General features: G+C 51.4%; 1 protein-coding gene across 3 annotated transcripts in view; it reads left to right on the top strand.

Moving 5' to 3' along the window:
* Window positions 1-3,571: 3,571 nt before the first annotated feature.
* The window catches only part of RXRG (retinoid X receptor gamma), a 43,008-nt gene continuing 19,766 nt past the window's right edge, over window positions 3,572-26,813 (top strand). The window contains exon 1 of one of the 3 annotated variants that reach the window (XM_075422475.1): window positions 3,572-3,748. In XM_075422475.1, the coding sequence (XP_075278590.1) occupies window positions 3,652-3,748 (97 nt within the window). In that variant the 5' untranslated portion in view covers window positions 3,572-3,651. Of the gene's footprint in view, window positions 3,749-3,934; window positions 3,953-21,702; window positions 22,010-26,813 lie in introns of those variants that run through there. The other 2 variants (XM_075422476.1, XM_009939247.2) reach the window with 2 other exon arrangements.

Here is a 26,813-nt window from a genome sequence, read left to right on the forward strand (position 1 = left end):
TGGAGATCTCCGAGCCTTCTGCAAAAACAACGAATGAACAAGATGTGAAGTCCCAATTAAGTTAATGGGGCTTAAACGAATCATTCACATTGAATCTAGTGGTTTGTGTTTTAGCAGATCTGGATCTTGCTAAAGCTTCCCTTCCCCCTTCTTCCCATCAGAGCTACTTAAATAACAGTGGTTAATAAGGAGGAATTATGAACAGCAGTTCAAACCCCAAGGCATAACCAGAATAGGTGTTTGGAATGGCTGTAGGAAATACCTTCAAGGACGTGATGAGTAAGCAGCAGAGGCGAGTTGGGAGAGTGAAAAGTGTGGTTTGTGCCTGTTTTCACTCATAGCTCATGTGGGTTTTTGAATGGAGAGGGAGTGTTGATGTCAGGTCGCTGGTTTGACTGATTGCCTATCACGCCGTGGCAATCAGTATCCTTTGGTACTGCCGTCCTCATACCCAGGCTGGAAGAGCGTTCATTCGGTGCTGGATCTGAAATAACAAATCATCCCAACTCTGGTCTGCTCTTTGGGCAAAAACTTTGGTCTAGTTCAGGTCTTTATGAAGACCTGGATGGCCAGCAGTGCTCTGCCAGGCCTATGCTCAACCTGCCTACTGCAAAGCGGGCTTTGGAACAGCATGAACCAAGGTGAAGCCTATCGCATTTAGCAGCAGCACCATGATGCTCCTCTGGTGCAGAGCTCCCTGTTTCCCTTTTACCTACTATGTCCCCATGTGCTGCAGCTTGTGAGAAGGAAGGGGATGTATGGGGTGCGTCATGCCCTAGGACGGGAATGGAGCTCTGGTCTAGAATATCCTTGTGGGAGCTGAAGGGATGCAAGTTCAAAATAAATGGAGGAAGGTGATTCTCCACTCTTCATTTGCCTGTCCTGGAGGCTGCCCTCCCAGCAGCTCCCTCTCTGCCCCAGGGAGACACAGGGGAAATCCTGGTGGCAGCTGCCTTGGGGTAAAGGACAGCTTCCGAAATGGACCGCTCTTAGACTGTTAGAAGCTTTATAGCCAAACCCAACATCTTAAACTTCATCTGAAAACAAACTGGCAATCAGGCCTAATGAACACACTCCCAGGAAGCTTTGCAAGGCATGCTTTTCTTGTGACTCCGACTGTAAAGGTCTACAGCCTCTCATTTGATGAACAGACAGCAGCATTTTTTTTTCCTCCTAACAAGATTTCCTTAGAAATGGATCCACTGCTGAATCGTGAGTCTGCCTGGCATATTCTGGGGGACATCTGGCGTAAATTCTTCATTATTAGATTACATTAGTTGCAGCAATAATCATTCACATGGGATTATTACATCCAAGCTTGTCTCATTGCCTTTATCCTTTCACACATTGTCTTTCCTGGTTCCACTTCAAAGGGCTGTTGTGAGTCTGTGTCAGAGCAAGAAATTAACTTGTTAGTAATTTATGCATCATTTCCTCCAGCCACATATATTTAGGGCAAGATCAATAAAATATAATAAGGAAGCGGGTGGGTATTGTCACTGTGCGGCTGCAATAATTCCTTTGGTATCACTGTAAATCCTTCCCTCACATATGAAAACCTGCAGGCCTGTCCATCATCAGCTTATTTTGCTGGGCTGTATCAACAGGACATTGATTCGGCTCCTTTGTGTGCTTGCAGAATTCATGTGCTGCTACTTCTGCTGGCAGCCACGCTATGTGCTCCGAGTGGAGGTTTAAGGTTTTGAAAGTGCAGTGTTTCATAGCCTTTCTTCTGGCTCCTGTCGTGTAATTAAAGCTCTGCCACCTAACACTGGAGATTTTGTTTCTGGAGTGGCTCCATGCTCCAGCAGCTGCTGCGATATCTTAGGTTTAAGAAAGGGACAGGAAGAGGGATCCAAGCACCGCAGCTCCGGGCACGAAAACCTTGCTGTCTGTGGGAACTGGGGAGGCAAACCTGAGTGGATCTGAAAGGTCAGTGGCAGCTTCGAGAGGATCTGGAGTCCCTGACTGGTGATCTGACTGCTGGGCAGCCCTTCCTGGGTAAAAGCAGAGAAAAAAAAAAAAAAAAAAAGGAGGCGTTTTGGATCCATCTGACCCACAGCAGTGTAAGGATGTAAGAGGGGCAATGCCTGCGGGAAGAAGAGACAGCAGGCAGAGTGCACTGGATTTCTATGGCTCCTAAAGAGGCCCAGAGCTGATACCACAGGGTACCTTATCTTTCCATGCCTCTGTGCTCACCTCCTGGCTCCAATCCAGACTACCCTGCAGGGTTTCAGCTCCATGAGAACTTGAATTTGAGGAATTTGTTGCAATTTCAGATTAATAATTTATTGAAAGCGCAAGCAAAATCAAACCAGCAATTCATCACCCTTGCTAGCTCTGCCTGCCTGGACTCCCTGCTGCTGTTTCTGCTGTGGGAGACGTCCCAGCAGTTGGCACTGATGTGAAAGGAGCTGTGTGGTCCACCTTGGCTTTAGCAACGCTCCATCTGCTGAGCTGAGGGAATTACAGCAATGCAGAGGCTGCAATTCCTGCATGGCTCTGGAAGAAGTCTTGAGATCACTCTGCACTCTGGGACCTGCACGTTTTGTTGCTGTAACTGTGGAGAAATCTAGGAGAGGGAGGCGGTTAAAACCCCCTAGCAGCTCTGACTCATGTGCCAGAGGAATATTCTTTGTGGGGTTGTGCTGGGCCGGGCAGCACACAGCGTAGGGGATGGGGAACGAAGTCAGAGCAATCCTGCCCTCTGCAACCCCAGCGATGCTGACATAGCCTGAAGTGCAGCGCGGAGGACATGAGATCCCCAGATTATCAGTGCAGACAGGGGAGAGGAATGTTATTTGCTTGTAGCTCTTCTCCATCAGGACTGGCAAAATCCAAACACGGAGGGAAGATGCAGGCAGACACCAATGCACAGTTAGAGAGTGTAACAGAGATAAGCAAGCTCAGGGACAAAGCCTGCCTAGCTTCAGCACAAGCCAAACTGGTCACAGCACAGGGCGGTTGTCTTCTGAAAGCCTTCTGGAGACAAGGGTCTGTCCAGATGACCTCCGAGGAGCTAGTGATGCTGCCCAGGAATGTGTACAGGACATTGCTCCCTCGTCACCTGCCCCCACGGTCCTCAGACAGCTTCGGTGATGCAAAAGCCAGCTATGCCTGGAGTCCATTGGTGATGTGGCAAACACTACCACCTTCTCGATGGCAAAGTTTGTTATCAGATCGAGTGGGTAGACTTGTGGATGAGAGAAAAAAGACCAGTTGGCAGAGAGAGAGAGGAAAGCAGAGGTGAGGCAGATGCTCAGACAGGATGGCAGTTGTTTGCTTGGTTTGGTTCCTTTAGGAGCTGGGGTTAGAAAAGAAACCGCTTCCAGGAGACATTTTCTCAGCACAGGAGACACTTTCTCAGCAGACCCACTGCGGACCAGCTCCTTTGCATTGCAGGGCCGTTCCCAGGCAGCCTTGGGCAGCCAGCCTCCCTCCCCCCCCAGCATTGCAACATCTCCAGCTTTCCAGAGAGACAGGAGCCCAGAAAGCAAACACAGGAAACCCCAGCTCCGGTCAAGGTCTGGGAGGTAAATTTGTAACTTAGGACAGATTGTGAGGATGCTGCTCTGTAATACGTAAACACTCCTCTCTTTCTTTCTCCAGCACCCCAGCGCAGCTGAGAGAGCTGATCCCAAACCTCCCTTCATGGTTGAGTCCGTGGAAGAGACAGGACGCAGGTTGGAAATGCAGCCGGGCATGCAGGCGCCTTATTCCCAGGAGACGAGCTCCTTCCCTCCCTTCTGTAAGTCTTGCCTAACCCCACGTGAATCGGCTGTGCCAGGCAGGAGCGTGGGCTTGGCTGCGGGTTGGGCAGCTGCACGTAGGGGTGGTGGGACACCACTGTGGCCATTGCCAAGAGCCATGGGGCTTGCCCACCCTCCTGGGCATGCTGCTCCTGGAGCAACGGACACCAGCTGAGTGGAGCCTTTCTGAGAGCTGAATTCAGGTGCAGGTTTTGGAAAGAAACCCTCATAGCACTGTGCTGCGCTCTCCATTTCAGGAGGGAAGGCTGGGTTTAGACACTGGGGAAAGTTATTTAACAGAAGTGGTGGAGATGTGATGGGGCAGATGGGCTGGGGAAGGCGGTGGCATCTCTGTCCCTGCAGGTCTCTGGTCTGATCTGGGGGAGGAAGGTGGGTGAGATGAACTTGCCAGGTCACTTCCAGACCTGTTTTCTGTGAGTCTGTGCTTTCCTCCTGCAATGGAGGGAAGGAAAAGTGTTCAGGGTGTGGAAGAGGATACTGTATTTATGGGTGGGGGCTGCGATGCTTTATGCTACAGGAGTTCTGGGGATCAGCTCAAAAAGATATTAACCTTTGAGAGGTTAAAGAACAGGTAGAAGTTGCATGTAAAGCTGGTCAAGAATTTTCCATGAGAATAATACTTTTAACAAAGTGATGTTTCTCCAAAAACTGAAGCTCTCCATGGATAAATATGGATTTTGTCTAATATATTAAATATGTGTGTGTGTGTATGTAGAGAGGGAGAGAATTCCACCGGGAAGATGCCATAATGGTCTAATTAATTTCAGATCCCTTTGAACCTGGTTTGTGTTTTGACCTGACCCCATGTGTTTACCTCTGCGGCATATGAGCTCTTTGCGGTGTGTGTATAACAACGTTCTGACCAAAAGGAATATGTTTACTTGCCTTTCCATATTTCCAAGTCACATAAAATTTAAAACAGTGACTTCTCTTGCTGCTTTCTTGGTAAATATGTCATATATCCATATCAGTATCAGGTTTAAGTATCATGAGCACATACGCTATTTGTCTGATTCCTGTATATCAGGTAAACCAGTCTCACAACGCTGGGATTGATCCGGTCAGATGCAAAGTAACCTTTGCACCAGGGGCCGGGAATCGAAACCCAGCTGTCTCAGGCAGATCAGAGGGCTGGAGGGAGTGCGGAGAGGGCAGCGATAGCCCCCAAAAGGCCAGGAGATGTTGACTGAGTGCAAACGGGCAGGGAGGATGCTGAGATGACAAGGTGGCAGGCAGCGGGTACGAATTTGCTGGCCCTGGCTTGGGCTTGCAGTGAAGTTGCTTTGCCCTCCTTTTTGACTCCCTTCCCTCGGCTGCGCAGAGCGTGGCTGCCCGTGGTGGGTGCTGGCAGCCTGTGGGGCACAGCAGGGCCGTTGTCACCCACCGCTGCCTGTGCAGCCCCAGATCAGAGTGAACGATTTTCTGAAAAATCCATCCTGAGAAACAGAGATGCTGAAATTAAGCAAACTCCTAAATCAGGCAAGGAAGTTAAGTGCTTGTGCGAGGCTGCGGCCAGTCTTGGGGGGGAAGGGATGGTGGTGATGATGTGTGAGACCACCAAGACCCCTCCCAATGCCCAATGACTCAATTCAAGTGGGCTGATTAGTGGTTGTTGAATAGCAGCCAGGGTTCCAGATAAGGAACATCTTATGGCTACAGACCTGCTCAGCTGAGGATGCTGAATCACTCCCTGTCAGAAGAACAAACACTTGGTATCTTTAACCGAGGATATACTGGAGCAACTGGACCTTGAGAAGGACAGTTAATCAGAATGCTTTGTGTATGCTGCAAACTTGGCAGCAGAACTGAGAACTCATATATCCTTAGTTGAACTACCCTCATTATAACACTAAAAATCACATCCTCTGAGCTGGAGACCCCATCCCAAGAAAAGACCCTTATTCAGCAAACATGCACAGTAAAAAGGGAGGATGCTGTGACTTTAAACAGCGATAAGACATGGAAGGACCAATGGGAAAAGACAGTGATTAAGCGTAACTGTAAAAGTACCAATAACTGTTGCTTGAAATGTATCAATGTTTACGGTATGTTGGCCAAAGTGTGCTTGATTTGTGGGAAACTACCGAGCACCCAGGCTTGTGCAACCCTGAAATCAAGCTCCTTGGTCCACACCCACCACCGGCAGACCCCGATCACCAGCAGAAGCCATCACTGGATCCAAGGGTGGTGATTTTTCTTATTTTTCCTTTCATTTTCCTCTCTTTCTCTATCTCTGACTTTCTAGGCACATAAGGATAATGTTGTCAGTTTTTCAATCATCTGCTATATTTTGTAGCTTGTTGTAAGTTTTGCCAAATCAATACCCGTTCTAACCCCACTGCGTTCAAAGTAGTGTCATTATAAAGTCACAAAGTTGCCATCTTTTGTCACCTCACTGAATTCCAGGTAAAGCTTTGTTTTTAGTCAAGCCGCTTGGGTCGTTGTCGTGACTCCTGGGTACCGTGCAGCGAAGTGAAACAGCTCACCTCCCTTTACCCACCGAGTGGGACGGCGTCACTGCCCTAGAGGCATACTTGCTGGTGTCCAGGACTCACTGAGCTGGTACCAGCTCTGAGCATGGCAAGGGGCTGGCAAAACCCTCCTGCAATCTGGGCTCAGATCGCCTCTGAGGCACACAAAGAGCCTGTGGGTTTAAATCCTTCCCCTGAGCCAGGCTAAGGGCAAGTGGACTTCGGCAAAAGGCAGGACTGAGAGCTAGGCAGGAACTTTAAAGCGTTTTGGAAGAGCCACTGAGGCTTGTGCCTGCCGATAGCGCTGACACACAGCTCCCCGCAGGGACCCTGTGCGGTTCTAGCAGGGTGTCTGTAGTGCCACACAGATGGGGAGGCAACGCACAGCTGCAAGACATCACTGGTACATTTATGTGTGGGCAGAGCCCCGGTTGTAACCAGCTGGGGCATCAAGGAACCATTGTAAGGTTTTAAAATTCTCTTTATTTATTTTTTAATAAGTACTCCAAAACCTCAACACATTTGGACTCTGAAGTGCTCCCAGGGTGAAGGGAGTTTGGGTCAAATTCCATCAACTTTGGAAGATTCCCTGGCTTTTCACTGAGGTGATTCACTTTACACATGAGAAACGGCCAGTGAATGCCTGGGTGCTGACAGCTCCATTTCCTACAGAAACCTGGACAAATAGGTGTGCATGTAACTGAAGGACAGAGAGAAAACGATGTCGTAGTCTCAGAGGTCTAAAAAGCTGACCTGGGTCACGAGAGCCAGAAGGGCATCTATCCCCCCAGCCTGCTCTCATCCCTCAGGATGAAGGAACGCTGCACAAGAGCTCTGCCTGGTGCTCAGCCCCAGTCGCGCTTTCACGCTTAGTCCCCAGACTCTGTTGTCTGGAAGTGATCCACACAGGATTTGTCACCAGCTGCAGCCAACAGAGCCCAGAGTTGAAGTCTAGCGTGTGCTGCCAAAACCAGCTTGCAGGTACTCACAGGTTAGCCCCTTCCACTCTGCGTCTGTCAATAAAGCAAGGATCCTTCCCGTCCTGACTTTTCCCAGCTGACCTTTTTAAGCACGGTTGCAGATTCTGCCTGATCTTCCCGATGACAGCTCTGAAGGTTCATTCCGAACTTTGCAGAGGCAAATAGGTCTACGGGAGGGATCAGCAACCTTTCATGGGTGCAGAGCTGGCCTGCCTTTCTCTTCTTCAAAGGCGAGCTCACGCATGGCTGAAAGCACGCGCTGGGAGCTGGGAGACGCTGCCTTTACAGCGGATGAGATGGTCCCCTGGAGACACGGAGCCTGGAGCTGGCTTTTGCACGAGAAAGAAATTTCTGTACTGAGGTCAGGGAGCTGGGAAATCATAGGTGACTGAAACAACAGGAGCAAATCCTACCGCAACTTTCATGTAACTCCAGTAACCTTCCAAGGAGAAGACTTTTATTGCTGGGCCTACTCCTTGCAACAGTAAAAGCCATTTAATTAGCTGATGAGCAGGAGGTTTCTCCTAGGCTAGACCTTGAGTGTTGTAGCAGACATAACTGCAGCGATAGCAGAAGGGGAAAGGGTGGGTGAATGTTCATTACAGGTGTTTCGAGTCTCCTCTTGATCTACTTCAGCTGAAAACCCAAGGTGGGCTTCCTAAGGCCTCTTTTGCCCAGAGGAGGAGTCTAGAAGGTGGGTTGGAGTCAGATTTCTCTCTTGCTGTGATTCTGCTTGGTTTCTCTCCTTGCTCCTGTTGTGGTGGCTTGCTGGGGTGGTTCGGAAGTTGAGCTGCAAGTCTTTGCCATGTGCCTTGTGTGATGCCTAGTTCTACTCCAGTCTTCTCGTAAGTGCCTTGGTTGCACTGAGTGAGGTCCTCCTGCCAAGCAGCTGCTGCTTCCCTGGGGAGGGACGCTGGGCTGCCTGTGGGATAGGGAGAGGAAGGGGCTATCTCAAGGGTCATCTGTGTGTGTGACGGTGAGGGCAGAGAAGAAATCTCTGGGAAACAGTGGTAGTGCTGTAAGCGAGGGCAAAACTGAATGTGTCAGGACGGGGAGGCACACCGTGGTGTGGCGGTGCATTGCTGCGCCCTGCGAGAAACAGTGTGTAAGGCTCCGTCTGGGTGACATGAGCTGTCTGGAGTTGGTTTCTCTGTGCCCTCTCTTGTGGAGGAGCATCACATAGGTGTGAGTCTGGAGCAGCCAAGCAGCAGTGGCTCTGGTGTGCTGGGATGCTAATGCCTGCTCTGCCCTTTGTGTTGGTGGCTGCTGAGCACAGCTCTTGCTGCAGATGAGCCCAGCCACTCTGTGAGTTTTCTGCAGCGCTCCTGTTTGCTTTCTTGTTGCATCTCTGTAACAGAGAGCCTTTGACACGATTCTGGCAGAAACTGCTCTTGCCTTGGCCTGCCTCTTCTGAGCTTTCTCCAGAAATATTGTTGGATCCCGAATGAGACATTTTGGAGCCAGGTCTTGGATGGCCCGTTACCTGTGAGGGATGTCAGAGGTGGTGGCTGTGGTGTGCGGAGCCCAGGCTGCCTCCGCGCCCGACTGGCAGAAGCCCTACCCTGTCTGGAGTTCTAGAAGGGCTTTGTCTGTGCTTCTTGGCATAGTGTATATTACTGTGGATACATATATATGTTTATTACTAGAGTAAAGCCTCTGTTTTCAGTGCTTTGAATGAGGAAGAGAAGCATTATGTTGTAAATCTAGTTGGAGAAACTGCGTTCAGAGACCAAGAGAGACTTGGGGGTGGATTCTCCTCTTGTTGGCACTAACCCTGCTGGGCTTGAGGGCACGAAGTCGAAGAGCACAAGGAATCTGCATCTCCTCCTAAAAACAAACAGGATCCGAGTCTGTAGTCCCTCGGCACCCTGGGGAGTATGTAGTGTGTCTGCTGGAAACCCAGAGCAGATGCAATCAGCTGGGGAGTTTGGATATTTTGAGGTGCAGCCTCACTCCTTCCCCTTCTGTCTGTCTCCTTGGGATCCCCAGCTGAAAGGAAGTCTTCAGAGCAAAGATACCTGGGTCTGGGTGCAGGGGGTCACGTTTGTTGGTCCTTGGTGTAGGAGCCAGCAAGGTTACTGGAGGGTACAGCAGTGTTTTGGAAGGAAGGCTGCCTTGGTGTCTGTCTGGCCCTGGGGGCAACGAAGGGGTTAAAGCCCAGTCGTTCTGCCCAATCAGTCTGGCTTGCCTGTAATAACCAATTAGCGGAGTGTAATTGTGCCAGTCCATGTGTGGCAGTAATTACCAGAGAGATAAATGGATTCCTTCCTTTCTGAGTGTACCCCACCACAGCTTGCCAGTGTCCCCCCACCACCCGAAAGGACTGGGTGAGGGGGCAAAGCAGGGGAACCGCACTTCCCTGGACACCCTGTGACTAAGCCGAGCAGAAGGGGAGGCCCTGTGGGGACTGCCCAGTGCTTGTTTAAGTAACCCTTTTCATCTCCCTGCCTTTCCTTACATACAGCTCGCTGCTCCCTGGCTCGGACCCGGCCTTCTTTCCGAGGACAGTTCGTGCCCAGGCTGCCATGTCCCTGCCCTCGCCATTGTCCATTCATTCCCTGCTCCCCTTTCCCCTGTTTAGCCCTAATTGCTGCAGAATATTGCGTTTGCCCTCTTCTTTTGTAGCTTTGTTGTTTTAGATGCAATGGGTAATCCAGCAAGCTGTTAAAGGCGTACACGAGGTGAGGAGGAGACAGCAGGACACTTGGGGCAGGTTTTCAACCCAGGCAATGGGGTTGCAACTGGGGTTGCATCTTTAGGATGGATTTTCTTAGGGATTTATGGCCACAGAAGCAAAGAGTGACCCTGGAGCAGGTGAATACTTCCCCGTCTGAATGCTCTGGGTGGGGAAACAGAGCACTGAACCCTGCTGAGGGAGAAGGGGGTGCGTTTGGGGACCTGTCCCCTGGCATGTCACCACCTGAGCAGCACAGTTGCACCAGCACCTTGGGGACTCGAGATGCAAAGCTACATGTCCCACTTGGCAGTCCTGGCCAACCTTGCCTCCGCATCACACACGCGTGGGTCTGAGCCCTGTGCCCGGGGAGCTGGGAAGAGCTCAGCCCTGTTCCTGTGCCGGGGAATGACCCCTGCCCCTGACAGATAGCTCGTGCAGAGAGTCAGCGCGGGAGGGCTGATGTGCTGGCCAGGGAGCCATCCGTCTGCGGCCGCATGCACAGGGCTGCAGGCACCCTGGGGCGGCTGTGCTTGCTCAGCTGGGGATGGGGCAGGTGGCTGGGGAGCTTGGGATGGCAGGGAGCGATCACATCACATCAAGCATCCTCGCTGCCTTCCTCATCAAGTCAAAAAAAGTGATGCTGGGGTTTGAACCTTGGGCTTCTGACATTTGTTAATTCAGCCCCCTGCCCTTCCCTGCACGTAGGCTGGGACTTGGACTTGGGGTGGGCCAGAGCTATGTGGGCTGGGTGAGAGCATCCCATGGATGTAAAAAGCAGCAAGATGGAGCCAGGACAAAGATCAGTCTCGCAAATGGTGGGTGCTTACAGGGGAAGTGATGGGGATGCACAGAAAAGTGCATCTTCCTGGAGGGCCGGGAGAGTTGGAGAGCCCTGACAGAAGTGCTGCTTTTGGCTCTGCTTGCTCGGGCTCCTGGGAGCCAGCCTGCACCGATAGCTCGGTTTCCACCCAGAAACAAGCACTGGAACAGCTCTTGAGCGCTATGAATGGGGTTGTTTTGTTTGTCAGAGAGCAGTGTCCATTGGTGTCAGCTGAGGCCCTTGTTTTAGCTGTTCTGTTTCACCTGAGCAAAGGTTCATCAATACTCATCTTCCTTTGCTGCTGTGTCATCCTAGGTTAGAGGTCATGTATGCCAAAGTATGGCACGTAAACTTGTCTCCTGGGCTTGCTCTGCCTGCAGGAGCTTGAAGTAGTTTGTGTCTTGGGGGAGCAGCCTTCTGGAAAGCTTCCCACCTGGCACAGGTGCCCAGGGGGATTCAGAGAACTATTTGGGGCACTGAGGGATGAGTCTTGCACAATTTCTGTGATGCTTGAATTGTTCAGTCTTTGTTGCTCTGGATTTTGGGTACCAGGGCTGCAGGATTTAGTGGATAGGTATGATTGAAAAGCCTTGTTGAAATGAGCAAGAGACTGATTTGTGTGGATATGGCTTGGCTCTTACCTGTCCAAAGTTTGCTGTGGGAACAACCCTTGGTGTGTGCTGACTCCCAAACTGTACTTGGAAAGTGCCAGGGACCATGTCTACAACCAGAAGGACAGACCCTAGGCGATGTCCTGATGCTGGTGAATTTACTGGTATAAATTTAGCCTTTGGGGTTGTGCTGCTAGTCTGGAAAGCTTAAGACTTGAAAAGGGACTGGGGTCCAGATTTTTTTTTTTTTTAACTGAGGTATGTCTGGCTAACAGAGGAGACAGGCTCTGTGTTGAAGCAGCTGCTCTGGGATCTTCAGGTCTTGCTTTAATATGCAACGTGCAGGTTTCTTAAAAAGTCTGGACACATCAGTGCAGTGCCAGCACTCGAGCACGCGTTGGTGTGCCCACATCATCCCTGGTCCTTCCTCTGCCTCTGCTGTGCAAAGGCTGCTCCTTCTGCTCAGGAGCTCGAAAGGACGTGGCCAAAACATGTGGCAGTGGGCAGGTGCTTGCTTCTTTCTCTCTCTTTCTACTGGGAAGAGGCTGGGGGGCAGAGAGCAGATACTTGACAGTGCCAGCAAATGTCATTCCATATCCCTGCAAATTCTTCATGTGTTTGCTCCTCGCTGCTGTGCTGTCTTGGCTCTGTGTGGTGTGGCCCGTGCTTGTCTTGAGCCAGGGCTGTTCCTTTCTCTGGAGCACGTGGAATTTTGTTGTGCTCCCATGGCTTTAAATACTAGTGGATTTTCCATTTGGTGCAGGGAAACATGGCTTTTGGGAGGAGAATATATTTGAAATGCAATGGAGCATGCTGGTGAGGAAAGGGATGCTCGCTGTAGCTGGCTCCTTACCCGCCCTTTGGAGGCTCAGGTGGGCAAAGGGTTTGAAATAGCTTCTACAGGGAAACATCGAGCAGAACTGATCTTTTGGGAGAACATTTGGGCCGAGTTTCATGTTGTGTTTGTCTCCCTTCAGCTGCCACTGAAAGGCGAGTCCCAGGGGAAGGATGGCCACTAGAACAGATGAGGGATGTGTGTATCTGCCAGGGCAAGGCAAGGAGATGGCTCAATCCCCTGAATGTCACAGACCAGGCTGGCAGAGTCTTGAGCTGATGTTGGTTGGATCTATAAAGAGATGATCACAAAATGGAGCTGTGGGTTTTCTGTGAAGCGGAAGCCCGCATGGCTCAGGGGCCAGACCCAGACTATTGGGCGGGGAGCTGTCTGAGCCAGCAGTGGAGGCAGAGGCAACGAGGGCTCTTTTTCTTTTTACTGCTGATTAATGAAGGGTATCTTTGGGCTTTAGCTCATCTTAAATGCATTTTGTGCCTCATGTGCTTGGGCAGCAAGACTTGGTTGTGCTTCCTTTCTTCCAGTTGCTGTGCCTAGGCTGGGTCTCTGGATCCGGTGTTTGCGGGGAGGCTCCTTAAGCATGTCTCTGCGGCATAGCATCAAACAGGATGCGTCTCTGGGCAAAGATTGGTCTGGTTTATTGTTTGAAAGGGTTTTTGTGGTGTTTCCTGTGGTGACTCAGAGGCATTGTAGGTGTGAGCTGGTGGCTTGCAGTGTGTGGGGTTGCTGTGCTAACAGTGCTAGGCCAGGGGTGCTGGATCAGAGTATTTGGAGCAATGGGAGTTCCAAGAGTCGCTTGAAGCTCAGTGGAGCTCAGGAGAGCCATCCTCAGGAAGATCATGTCATTACAGAAGCAGATGAGACCTTTCTGCATTAGAGGAGATAGCAAAGCATTGAGAAAGCTATCTCTCCTCCCTTCATGAAGACATACTTGTATTGTAGTTGTAGTTTATTTCCTTCCCTGTGCTCAGGGACCCAATGGACAGGCTGAAATCTACTGGAAAAAGGGTAACAAGCCAGTGATGTCTGGAGAAATGAAGTGGAGGTGTGATGCAGGTGAGCTGCCTGGCCCCTGAGGGGCTGCAAGCATCCTAAGAAAGGGGCAGCAGCCCCACCACCCCGCTGTGGCTTATAGAAAATGCCTCATTGACTGGAGCAAGGACTGAACTGCAAAGACAGCTGGCTGAGAAGTGCTGACTGAAGCTGCGCCTTGGTGATATGGTAGATGTGGCTTTCAGGCCCTTGGGCCGGATCAAAAAGCTGTGCGGCCATGGGATGCAAAATCTGGTGTCCAGGCCTTCTTATTCTTTAGATCTTTCTAAATGATAGTAATGGGCCAACTTGTTAAGGCAGGCTTTATCCTGGATCCGATACACTGGCTGTCAGGGAGCAGATTGTATTGTAGATGTAAAAGCACAGGAGTGATTCAGTGAAAGCTTGAGCTCTTGCTATGGCATTCACGTGACAGTGTGCAGTCGGATGCTTGCACCCAATCCAGGCAGTGCTCAGCGGAGAAACTTGGCGTGAGCAAGCTTGAAGCTGTGGCCTTGCTGGCTTGGAGAGAGCATGGGTTAGAAACCCAAAGGTACATGCTGATCTCCCCTCTCCTGTGGCAGGATACAGAGGGGCCTGGGATGAGGTGCCTTATGATAGACATCAGCCTTCTGGGATGAGGTGTCTTATGATAGATATCAACCTTCTGGGGCCTGGCTGCTATGGCTTGGACTTTGGGGACTGGGCTGTGGCTAGTGGTGGCTATTGTGCCCTCAGCCATGAAGGTATTGGTGCTAGCCCCTGATGTGAAGCTGTTCCTCTTGCGTGCCTCCAAGTCTTCCTCCCCTGAGAAAGGAGCTACTCGGAGCAGAAATAACCCCTGTTACCTTGAACTCCAAGATCTCCACATTTGCTAGTCTGGTATAAATAGACCATCTGAGGCAGTCAGATGTGATGGAGATTGACAGGTTGTCTCTGGAGCTTTGCACTTGCTGAAGCAGGAGGAAACATAAAAGCAGGAACGTGGGGATGCACAGAGCAAGAGCAGCAAGCAAAGCCCCCAGCTGCGCAGCAGGCTGTGGCATCTGCCTTGGGGGATGCGGGTGGGAGCCTTTGGTGGCCTTGTGCAGGGCAGTGCGGTGATGAGACCTTTCCCACCCTCTGCTGAGCCCTAGAGGCCATCGACACATGCAAGGTCCGACAGATACCCAGTGTGGCTGGGCTGTCCCTTCCAGCTGTGTGCTACCCCACTCAGGCCTTTGCCAAGAAGGGGAGTGTAGTCTGCTCACAAAATCCAGGCTTCCTGGCAAAAGAGAATGAAGAATGGAGCAGGATCGGGGTTGGGGGGGGAAGGTGGCTTGGGGGGACCAAGTTTCATTTAGGTAGTTTGTTTCTGGGTAGTCAGAGAAGCCCTGAAATCATTTTTGTTGTTGTTTTTGAGGGCTTTTGGTGTCCCTGTCCCTACAAGCAATAATGCAGGGTTAACCTGAACAAGGAACTGTCTTCTGTTGCAGAATTTCCTCAGCAGTGGTTGCTGAGGGAAAACGGCAGGCAGTTGCATGCGCTGTCTTCTAAGGTTTCTCTGAGAGCTCGTTTTTAGGGGATGAAGAGATCTCAGTCTTCAGGGTGGAAGTTTCCTTTGAAGGAGGGGAACATAGCTGTTTTCAGGCATTTTGCAGAAATCCCAGCTTCTCATCGTACGTAGAGCAGGGTTAAAATGGGGCTTGCATTTAAATGACAGCCTGTAGGTCCTCTGGCACTCTGATTGGGAAGTTTGCTTGCAGCGAGGTATCAAGTGAACCTCCTCTTCACCTGTCCTTCACTTGCTGAACACCAGATGACACATCGAAATGGACTTAAGAGCTGAGTGTTCATTTCCCACCAAAGTCTCCTCTGGACGTGGAGGGTCTTTTGATCACAGACCTGCCTATGGATCTGGGTGACTTTAGCACTTGGCCATAGAAATCCTGGCTTCATTCAGTCCTCGTCCAGTTTGGAATCCTGGATTTATTGCCCAGTTTGCAGCCTTGCACCACTGACAAGAGAAGTCAGATTCCTACCTTGAAGTGCAGAGGGATGTGTGACTCTCCCAGTTGCAGCATTGCGGTTACTTTTTTGTCTCTGTGATCTTTATTCCAGCAAAGCCAAAGGTGCAGTGACTTGTCTGGAAGCAAGCAGGGAGCCACGAGCTCCCAAACCCCGAGCTAGCACTCTGACCCAACCATTGCTTCTCCATGCAATGCATGCCCAAACCTCTATGTGGTGCAGCCCAAATCTCTCTATGATGGGCTTGCTTATTCCCCTGCAAAACCAACCCAAAGCGGTGGAGGCTTCTAACAAAAAAATCTTTTCCAGAGGGTCCAAATGGTGGGTTTTTTTGTGTTTTTTTTTTTTTGATCCACCTTCCCAGGAATCCTTTGCTGCATGCTTTTCCATGACGCTACTGCTGCTGACCTTTCTGCTCTGGCAAGGGGCAGTCGCCGGGAAGCACATAGGCAGCGATTCTTTGCTGTTACAAAGACCGGGATTGTTGGCAGCTTGACGCCCCAGAAAGTGTCTAATTGACTTGACTCTCTCTAGCTGGGCTCCGAATGGGTTTTCTGCCTCGGGATATCTCGGCGTTATAGTGGACTTGTTGTTTTTGCCCCTTGCATGATATTAAAAAGCGCATTGTTGGAGCAGAAAGTGTGAGTCAGAACGGATGTGCGGAGGGAGCTGCCTGTCGCTCTGTGAATGCGTGCCAGCGTGGAGGAGCAGAGCGAGACAAGGTCACCTGCCATCCGCCGGCAGGGACTGAAAAGTCTCCTGGAGGATCCCAGAGAATGAGCTTGGCTTGGTGGCATAGGTGACGCTTCGTATTCAGAAATGGACAGATGTAAACCTGCCCTTTGCATCTCTGATAGGAAGCATTGCTATTAAAATATTACCTCTAGTATTTTTGCAATGTTTGCCCACTCCAGTGCATCTCCAGTGCAGGCTTGGACCCAGGTGCCCTCTGCACTGGGCAGAGGCCTAGCTCAGGTATCTCCATCACCCTGTCATCTGGCACTGGTGCCTGGGAGCATCTTGCTTGCATCTGCCAAAAGGTGCTTGTGCCACCGCTGGTGCTTGCCTGGGGACGCAATTCGCTGGAGAACTGGGCAGCTGGGCCCCGCGACCAGCAAAGCTGCTGGAGGCGCTTAGGCAGGCATAAGAGGATTCGGTGACACCGCTGATTAGTGTCGAGGGCCGCATTACGGCGCTGGTAATTGAAGGTCTCCCAAGGTTTAAACAGGCTGGGAATTATCTGCCCTCGGAGGCTGCTCTTGGCTGCATGGGACGGTGCTTTCTGCAAGGTAGGCAGTGCCCTCCCTGGAGCAGCCTGCTGCTGGGGACGGTGGCCCGTGCCCTCCAGACCCTGGGGACAGGACCCACGTTGAGTGGCAGCCGTGGGGCTCGGGGAGAGATGGGGAAGGCCTGGGGAAGAGGAGAGGGCAGGCTGTGTTACTGCAGGTGTGTTTGTGGCACTGCTGTTCGGATACGCTGCCGCTGGTAATCACGTTAGTCCGCTGGGGCTCTGGGGCTAATTGCGTTAGCTTGGTGTCTGTGGTTATTGCTTTGCAGGAGACAGCAGTGAGAAAGGGCAGGGCTGATGCGGTAGCTCCCTTCCTCTCCATCTCCAGGGAGTCATAGGGGGCACCTTGTTTTTGGTGACTTTTGCCTGTCCCAGGCCAGTGCCCACCAGTACAGCAGGTAGATGAGGCTGGGTCAGCCCATCAGTTAGCCTGGAGACACCCAGTTTCAAGACCCTCCTCTGCCACTGGCTTCCTGTTCAGCTCTGAGCATGTCACCTGGTGTCCGTGTGTCCTCCCTCAGAGGCAAGTGGGGAGGGGAATGGGCATTTTGGCTCGTGGGACATTTAGCCTGATAGCCCCTGTTGCACCTCACTAACCATGTGAAGGGAGCCACAGCTCTAATGCCAGCAGGGTTTTCTCTGGGACTCTAGTTCCAAAGCAGTGTTGGGAGGGAGGTGCATGTGCAGCTGTAGGGTTATGAGGGCTGTAGCCTCTTGATTTGCACGTGCTGTTGCCACATGCACAACCATAGAATGCCTCTGCCTTTAAACAGAGGTGGGATGGGGGACTGATGGGGTTCTTGGTCATGTTTGGGGTTTTTCTGGTTCAATCCAACGTGCAAGGAAAAGGGACTGTATTTAATCTCTGGCTTTCCTGGTTCTGGGACAGAGTGGGATAAGATTGTTCCAGTTTAAGCCTGCACATGTTTAGGGTCTGGTTCCAGAGACCAGCATCTCAAAAGGCTTGGCAGAGTAGTACTGGGAGGTCTTCGAGATGCTGTTCCAACACGCTGCTGAGATGCTGGCTGCAGTACAATGACCTTGGAAAGTCAGCTGGGAGTTGGGGACCCCAACACAAGATTAGCACCTCGGTTAGCTTGAATCAGCACGGCTTTGTCAGGACCCCTGATGTGACCAGTTCCCCATCCCTCCTCACCCCCCCACCCCCCCCCCCCCCACGGTGTGGCTGCTGGATGGCTGTCGGCAGCACCAACTCCCATCTGGGTGCGGCATGGCAATGGTTTTCCTTCCTAAAATAACAGTGGCAGTCATAATATCTTTTCCTTTTACGTGAGGGGGGCAGAATAAAAAGCATTCAATAATTTGAAGCAGTGACTTGTGCTATTTCTAGTAGAAATTCAGGGGCTGTCTCTGTATGGCCCTGCAGTACTTCTTGAGAAACTGGGCTGGTTCCTGGAGTCTGTCACAGACTGACCTGGGTACAGGAGTTGGAGCTTCTCTGTACCCCAAAACCCATGGTGGTCCCCAGAATTTATTGCCTCACACTTGCTTTGCCTGAAGGAGGGGCCTGGAGGGGTTTCCTTGGAGTTGCTCGGTGCGTGCATGTGTTCTGCAGCGCTAAGCACTCACTAACCCAGATCGGCTAAAAATCAATAAAGTAATCCACTTAGTGCTTGGGACTGCCAACCTTTTTAAGGAGCTCAGGGCTGTTTTGTCTTCTTTCTCTCCCCTTTCTTCTAAGCTGGAAGAAGGAAAAGAGGGATAGGGAAGGGAGTGCTAGCAGAGCTAGCTGACTAAAATCAGGCTCTTTGCTCTGGGCAGATCAATAAAAATAATTCCCCACTAAAACTTCATTAGCATGGAATTAAAGCTGCTGAGATCCCCTGTGGTTGGTAAGAATTAATGGTGCTACTAAATCTCAGCACGGCTGGTGCTTAAAACGCAAAGCTGCTTCGTTGCTCACACATCCCTGTCCCAGTGCTGCTGGGGTTGAACGGGCCATGCAGCCCTCTCTGCTCCTGCTTTGCCTCATGGCTGCTTGGTGAGGGCACAGCCCTCTCTTCCAGCCTGAGGAAGAGGGACAAGCCAGGCTGGGATGGCAGTGAGGTGCAACCCAAGCAGGTGGAAACAAATCTGAAGTGCAAGAGTGGATTTGTCTCAAAACAGTGGCTCTGGATGCTTGGGGCTGGGGGTTAGACCCCCACGCATCTTTGGGGTGATGGACAGATGATGGGAAAGGTCTCTGGGTGGGTGCTGGACAGGCAGGCTTCCTGTCGTGCCAGAGCTTTCTCCTGACACCAGGTCAGAGAAACATCCCTCAGGCAGGCTGCCTGTGGGGCTGCACAAAGTCCCTCTCCTCTGTGGAAGTCTTGGATCTTATTGAGGGTGCGCGTGTGACACTCACTTCTTTTGGAAGCGGGTTGTTTGTTGGGGTTTTTAATTGAAAAATGTTTCTTTCAGTCTTGTCACAGAGGAAAAAAACTTGCCCTGCTGAGAAATCCAATTTTCTGTCCAAAGATTGAAACAAGCCACCTTGCAGCCGGCTCCTCTGCGGCGCTCTGGGTCTCTGCCTGGGGGACCTTGGGGCATCCCTGCCCCGTGCCTGGCTCTTGCCTCCTGCCCCTGACAAGGATCCCCAGTGTCACAGGTAAAGGACAGCACCGGAGGCAAAGCCAGCGTTATCCTCAAATAGCAAGCTTTACCTACGGGTTGGAAATCCCTCTGGTTGCCAGCGACCTGGATTAGTGCAGGGCAGACACAGTTTTGGAGGGACCCATGGGTGTGAGAGAGCGTGGCCGGGTGAGTGCGGGGCAGCACCCACTGAAACAGGAGCTGTGCCTGCGGCTCCTGCCCCTGGATGTAGATGTGAACGCTTGGAGATGGACTGGCCCTTGCTGGGGATGTCCCCGTTGTGTGTCAGGGTGGTGGCAGGTGAGGACGCAAGCTCAGCTGAACAGGGAGAGGGGCAGGACGTGGCACCGCAGTCGGATGCTGCTGTGTTATGCTCTTGTGCTGGTTGTCAAACCCTCTGGTCTCCCTGTCCCAGAGCTCAAAACTTGTGCCCTGCGAGTGGGGTGTGTGAGCGTGCGGCTCGGCTGCCTCTCCTTCTCTGAAACAGTTCTGCAGTGCCATTTATGTTTGTGCAAGAAAAGAAATGAGATGTGAAAGGCAGCCAGATAGAAAATACAAGAGTGATTTCTGCTGTTTGTATTCCTCTCACAGGGCTGCAGTTACTTGGGTTTTTTTGCCTCAGTAGAACCTACTCTGAATACTGATTTTTTTTTTTTTTTTTTTTTGGTCTGTTTGTTTTTTAACTGTGAGAAAAAACAGTGCACATATATCTGGCCTACAGCTAATGGGCTAAGCAGAATGCTGATACTATTGCCTGCAAGCCTCCTTGATCCCGACAGCAGTCTGGTTATCCGTTTGTTCTGCTACGTGGAGATGTACTCCCAAATGTTAGGTTCCCGTTCCCAGGTAAACTCCAAGTCCTGGAGTTGATCTGATGTACCTGCTATCCATAAAAACCTGTGCATCCATGTCATGGTGTCCTCCTGACACTGCACATTACCAGGTCCTCACACACAGATGCAGAGCAGAAATGGGACAAAGCCAAATCACCTTTTAAAAATACTTTAAATGTTATTAGTATGCAGGAGGGGGGAAAAAACCCTTCCTTTGCTTAAACTCTCTGGCTAGAGGGAAACAGGTATGGCAACATCTGAGAGTGAATGAAGAAACGGAGCTAAGAAGGGTAACCTTTCCTTCTGCTGCACACGCAGTGCCTCGGGGCTGGCAGCACCTCAGTCGGCCTCCGCCTGAGCTGCGGCTGGGTTCTGTGACCAGCTCTGTGCTGGCCCGTTGCATGCCTTCCGCATGTAGCGTGCTTAGTGCCACAGGGCAGCGTGGACCCTCGGGTGACCTGGAGGGGCCAAGAGTCAGCAGGCCCTAGAATGATGCCAAACGTCCTAATCTGCTGTTCTTCCCTCTTTATGCCTCACTGCTTGCGTGGCATGCTCCCCATCCTGTATGTGGGGATGGTTCGTGGTCTCCCTGGGCAGGCAGAGCCCCTTGCTAGCCCTGTGCCCGGTTCCTCTGCCACGCGACCAGTGCCAACGGCAAAGTTGAAACCCACCTCCTCCTCCAACACACATGCAAGTCAGTGCAGACCTTGGTCTCTGCTCACTTTACAACTTTGGGCAAAATTCCTCCCTCCTCCAATTCCTTCGAGGTGATTTCATCCGAGGTCACCCAGATCAGAAACCAGAAACAGTGGGCTGCGCTATTGCCTGCATCCCTGCCTCTCCCCAGATGGCAGCGGGTGGGTAGGGGGCTTGCTGGGCAGGGAACCAGCACTGCTCCCCCAGTACAGAGTACCAGTTAACCAGAGCAGGCGGTGCTGGAGGCTGCGTGTGGCTTTGCCCCGATCTGGAAGCTGGCTGCTTGTTTCTGATTATTTCTGCCTGTTTCCTGCAGTGCTGCATTGTCGGGGTGAGTGAGCATTAAACTGAAATTGCGGATGTACGCACGGGACTGTCTGAAGCCTGTGGCATTCTGCTGCCGCGGCTGTGAGCACTTTGCTGACTGTATGTGGCACGGATTGAGCCCTCTGGGCTCTGTCCCATGTCCCCACCTCTTCTCATCCTGTACAGCTTTAGCAACTATCTAATGCTTTTTTTGGGGGGGTGGGGTGGCTGTTTTTCAGACCCCTTTGCATGGGGTTGTGGAGGGGAGTGGAGCTTCCAGCTCCACCAGCCCCAGGAAGGTCCTGATGGTCCTCAGCCCTGGCTGTGTTCCCTAGAGGTGACCGCAGTGAAGCACCACAGGGGCTGTGACTTGATGGCAGGAGCACAGCCCAGGCAAGACTTGGGATGGGAGCATGGAGCTCCCTGCCCAGCATCAAAGTGCTGGGATGGTTGCACGTGTGCTCCTGCCCTGTCTGTCAACCAGCCCGTCCTCAGGGCACCAGCCCCTGCAGGCAAGGGTTGACCCTTCGCCTGTCCGGAAAAACACCTCCGCACGGCTGGGGCTAGTAGATCTAATAAACTGCATCGAGTCTTTCACTGGTGGAAAAGCAAAGCATCCCCCTCCTTCCTCATGATGCTCCTCCCCTAAACAACTTCACCTCCCCACCTCCTCCCAATTTCTGATCTATACCGGAGCCGTCGTGCATTGATCGGCGTCTTATCCGGGCGATTATGCTGCTGGGACGCTCCGCCGTGAGTTCGCCGGGAGCCGAGACAGCTGAGCCCAAGAGCCAGCGCTGAGCGGCAGGGAACAAGACCATGCCTCATCCCGGCGAGCAGCTGCTGGCGGCGTGAAGGGACGATGAGGCCGCGGGAGAGGACAGCTGCCCCGGCACCCTCCGAGAGCCCCCGCTCCCGCAGAGCCATGTCCCGACCCCGGCGGGCTGCGCCGCGCTCCGGGCACCTTTGAAGTTAGAGGCGGCAGTTGTGTTTAGAAAGGCAAGAGATGAACTGAAGATTAAACATGTATGGGAATTATCCTCACTTCATTAAGTTTCCCGCGGGCTTTGGCAGTGAGTATTTGACTTGTGTTTGCAATCTGTGCCTTCTGGGTTCAGTGGAGGAACCGATCCCACAGTAGGAGGATGGGGGAGGGGAAAGGGAATTTAAAAACGCATTTAACCTAGCTCGTATGCGGCTGTAACCTACTGTGTGCCTCTGGTTGAAGCCGCCCTGAGATTAAGCGTGCTGTGAGCTTCAGCGCAGCCGAGCCGAGCTGCCTGGAGCTGTGCAGGCTCGAGTCAAACCGTGGCTCTTGGCTCTGAAGTTTAGTACGCGGCGTTTGAGAGACGCAGGTACGCGTTTGCAAGTGATGGGCTGAATCTGTTCATCAAAAGAATAGCATCAAACCGAGTAAGTATCCTTCCAATTGCATTTTTATTAAGTTGCTGGAGGGAAAAATGACTTCCAAAACATAGAACAGCCCCCAACAAAACCTAAAGAGGGCTCTTTCCTTGCCCGGTGGCTGTCTCCTGCCCCTGTGACACAGATGCCACTGTAATCGTGTGAAGCTGTGTCAGATGAGCCAAAGGAGGCCACACGGCGAGGCAGCACTCTGCCAAGGGCTGCGTCTGCGTTACACTGCCATACCCCCCCACCCCGCACACCAGCCGTGAGCGAGCCCCGCATCCAGAAACCAGAACTTCTTCTCAGGAAACGGGGCTTTGCAGCTTCTGGGGCTCGCTTGTTATTTTTATCTGAAGTGATTCCTCTTGCCCTGAGGCGGGGGATGTGCAAGGGGAATGGGCTGAGGAGCTGTAGGATGCTCCCCAGCCAAGCCAGGGAGTGGGCAAGTTGGGGTGCTTGGCTGCAAGGAGCTGGGAGCACCCGCACGTCGGCTGCTGGCAAAATGCTGATGCTGCTCCAGGGAAGTTAAAGTGCGTTGTCGCTTGTGGAGGTGCAGAGTCTTTTTATCTCTGGAAAACTCCCCAAGTTGTTCCAGGCCCTTCAGGGCAGGTAAATGCCTCCAGGACTTGCTCTGGAGGCCCCCAGGCTGTGTACATCAATCTGTTGTTTCTCTGCTGGAGGAGAGGTTTGTGCAGACGCTGCTTTGCACGTGGAATGTTCCTGCTATGTGTATATAGATATTTTTTTTCCTGCCTCTTGCACCAGATGCTCACCTCTGGTAATTCTCCAGCTTCAGAAAACTCATTGGTATTGCATCAAGTCATCCCCAAGTTTCACAAGTGCTTGACTTTCCAAAATACCTTTTTTAGGCAGTTTCTGCAGAAAAGTGGAGGCTTGTTGGAAGAATCTATTGCTCACTGGTGTTTTTAAGGAACAAGCAAAGACAAGCCAAACTTTCTCCTATTGCTGCAAGAAGAGTGAAACAATGGAAGTTTTATTTGTGTTTAATTTGTTGAGTATTACGAATTTACAAGGAAGCGAAAGAAAAGTGGCATTCAGACGGATCTTCATGGGAACCAGGCACAGATCCCTGTAGAGACAGGGGTCACAGTGCTCAGCAGAGCCTTTGGGAGATTTCTAGGAGAGGTATTTCTGCTCCACTAAAAAAGGCGAAGGCACTGTTCTCCAGCCCTCTAACAGTTCAATACACTGGGACTTCAGCTTTCATTTAAAAGTATATTTAACTGGTGTTTTAACCTGCTTCTAACTTGACTTAGGAAAATCAGAGGAGTTCTCTGCAGGTGAGCCTCTGACAGAGGCGCAGAAGCATTGACCAAGTTTTGTTTTTGCTGCTTTAAAACAGTCACTCTCGCCTGTCCTATGCTTCCTGGACACTACAGAACTGCAGATCACCGCTCATGTCTCCAATTCCCACAAATCTGGAGGGCTTCCATGCTCCCAAGGCAGCTTTGAGAGGTCTGGGGCTCTGCAGGTGGTGTGGGGGCTGCTTCTCCCTGCCTTGTGGGGTCTGCAGAGGCAGTTCTGGCTGTTGGAGAAGGCAGTGGCTGCTCTGGACAGATAACTTTAGGGCCCTTGGGCTGTGTGAGAGGACACTCGGGCTTTGAGAAGGATGAAGCGGGACGGATCATGATGACCGTTGATGAGCGGGTGGTGTGGCAGCTTCCCGCTGCCTTGGGATCTTCACTGCAAAGCCCACGCAAGCAGCTCTGGCAGGGCCTCAAGATGTTCATTGCCTATGCTGCCTGCCCGCCCCCTCCTCCCTTAAAAACTAGCTGTGAAACTGTTCCTTGTCCTTCCTGCACCGTCACGTTGATGGGGGACATCAGGATGGTGGAAAAGAGCAGCGTCCACACTAGACCGTCCGCTTGTTGCGCGGATTGTTCCCGCGCTGTGTTGCTGGAGGGCAGGGTTAAGGTGATGCGGCTGCTCCTGTTTGGCGTGTCTAGCTCTTATTGTATTCAGGTTTCCTTTTAGCTGGGCTTTGCTTTGAGCACAGCAGCAAAAAGAAGCATGTAGTTGCTTGCTTTATTTTTTTGCATTCAAGTAACTGTAATGTATGCTTGAACTTAATTTTATCTCAGTTCAGGTTAGAAATAAGCACACGCTTTTGATGGCGTGTGCAGCTGTCGCTTTGATCTTAAATGTCTGAACCATCGATTTGTCATAGCACATGGACAAATTGGTAATAAGCACATCATCTGCGATGAGCAAAGGTCGGGCTGAAGTGTTCCAGTATCACAGAATGTACACCTGAGTTTGTAGAGTAGCTGGGAAAGGGCTGAGACAAGTCACCCTGACACATCTGAAGAGGGAGAAGTGCACGAAGGCAGACGGATTGGCCTCCTCAGCCTGGGCTATAGGAGCAAGGAGAGGGCTTCCAAATGTGTTTTTTATTCTCCAGAAGGATGCATTTCATCTGGAGCCCAGCTCCCAGGGCAAGGAAAGATGCTGTGCTGGCTGTCCTCTCTCTTTGAGCACTCTCTGGCCCAGTTGGTTGGGGACAAGAACTAACTTGGCTCCTCCACAAAGTCTCTTTTATTAGTACTCGTGTAACTTGGCCTGTGGCCACGCCACCTCCGGCTGCAAGCTTGTCAGCTCTCCCAGGCAAAGTGGGGTTAGGCCGGGTCGTTTCGGGGATAGGGAGAGTTGCAGAGGAAAAGCCAGGCTGTACCTGGACTGGGGTTTCTGCCCAGGTGTTTGACACCTTTTCGCCTGTGATGGTCTCAGGTTTTGGGACCTGTCGGATGCTTTTTCCCTGGGTGTCGCAGCTTGCCATATCTGTAACTGCATATGTGAAGATGGAAGAGGGCCCTTTGACCCAGAAAAGGTGGGAGAAAATCCAGTGACTGGGCAACTCCTGCAGCTGGAGAAATGCAGGATTTTTTTTTTTTTAATTTTCATAATATATATATTTTTTAAAGCAGGAGACACTTGCCTTCAACTGCCTGGGGCAGCCACAGACCCTGCAGCTGGTGAGACCCCTTCTGATGGGAACCTGTAGCCTCTTCAGGAGTTTAAAGACCACTGTAGGAATGTGTGGATGTTTTTTCCTGGTGGATGCTGTGCTGGAGATCCCACTGGCCAAGTGGGAAAGATGATCAGACAATAATGAAAAACCCAGCAGGCCTCAAATAGAACAACTTCTGTTTCCTGGGGGATGAGAAACTTTATCCAACTCTTGTGTGTTACTGTGGTCACTGGGGGCACGTGGTACCTTGTTAGAGTGAATAAATTTGGCTTGCAGTCATTATTTTAATTACCTGACAAGCAGTTGCTGAAGGATTCTTTGGTTGGCAAGATCACCATAGCCATGGAGTTACCCTGTAATGCACGGTTCATGGCAAAGTCTCTGTAGCTTCTGTGCATTTTGCTCCTTCCTTCCCTCCTCCTTCGCTTGGCTTCCTGGAGAGGAGAGGATGTAGTCGGCTGCAGGTGTGTCTTGTCCCAGTGTCCTTGGACATATTAAGCTATTGACCCAGTGTCCAATTTCAGTCAAATCAGACAAAGACCTCAAAATAGCATTTGATGCTGAGCCTGCAACAGGGCAGGTGAAAGTCTTGTGCGCTTCCAGCCCACTGCTTCTTGTGGACTGGGTTTGGGGTGGCCCCTGTTTGCAAGGGCAACCCAGGAGGAGAGGGATCAGCTCTGCCCACCACCTGGAGAGCTGAGGGAAACCATCCCCTGCCCAGTGCAGATCCCCACTGCAAAAGCCCCTGCTCACGTATGGGCCAGCACACCTCCAAAAACTTTTGCTCCTCCGTGATATTTGCTGTCAGGGGAAGGCTGCATTATTTATTGATTCATAGTTGAGTGGAAAGATGGAAGCACAAAGGTTACTGGACCTTAAAAGCAAGGCAAAAACAATAACCTTTCTGTAGGATATTAGCATGGCGATCTATACTGCCTGTGGAAATCTGCTTGGAGAGTTAAAAATATCACCAGAAAGGGAACAGTTCTTCAGTTTAGCTTCCATGTACTAAATAAATACTACTTCTGCAGTCATAGCAGCAAAATTTTGTTTGATTCCAGTTAACAGGGGTTGCCTGCTCCATAACTGCATCCAATTTCAGGAATGTCTCTCTCAGGTATTTCCCCTTGAAGGTCGTCCCCAAGGACGAGCTGCCTGCCAAGCTGTGCATCCTACGCACGCCTGTGCCTCCTCTGCTGAAAGCAGCCCTGCTTTGCATGTCTTTTCCTACTTCTTGGCGCTCTGATCTGCAGAGGATGAAATATCTCCAAAGTTTTGTGTCAGGCAGGGCAACTTGCACTTCTAATTGGTCAATGCCAATGAAATGAACTCTTTCTGTGTATATCTGAGGGCTCAGAAGCGCAAGCATTTTTCGTTATTTGAGGAGTTTGTTCCACGTTTTGATTCTCTCTGACATTAAAAACTGTGAAGGCTGAAAGTATCATCTCTAGGCTTGCCAGGGATCTGCACGTCTTGGGAGG

This window comes from Opisthocomus hoazin, chromosome 6 (genome assembly GCF_030867145.1).
Source record: "Opisthocomus hoazin isolate bOpiHoa1 chromosome 6, bOpiHoa1.hap1, whole genome shotgun sequence".
In the NCBI taxonomy this organism is placed as follows: Eukaryota; Metazoa; Chordata; class Aves; order Opisthocomiformes; family Opisthocomidae; genus Opisthocomus; species Opisthocomus hoazin.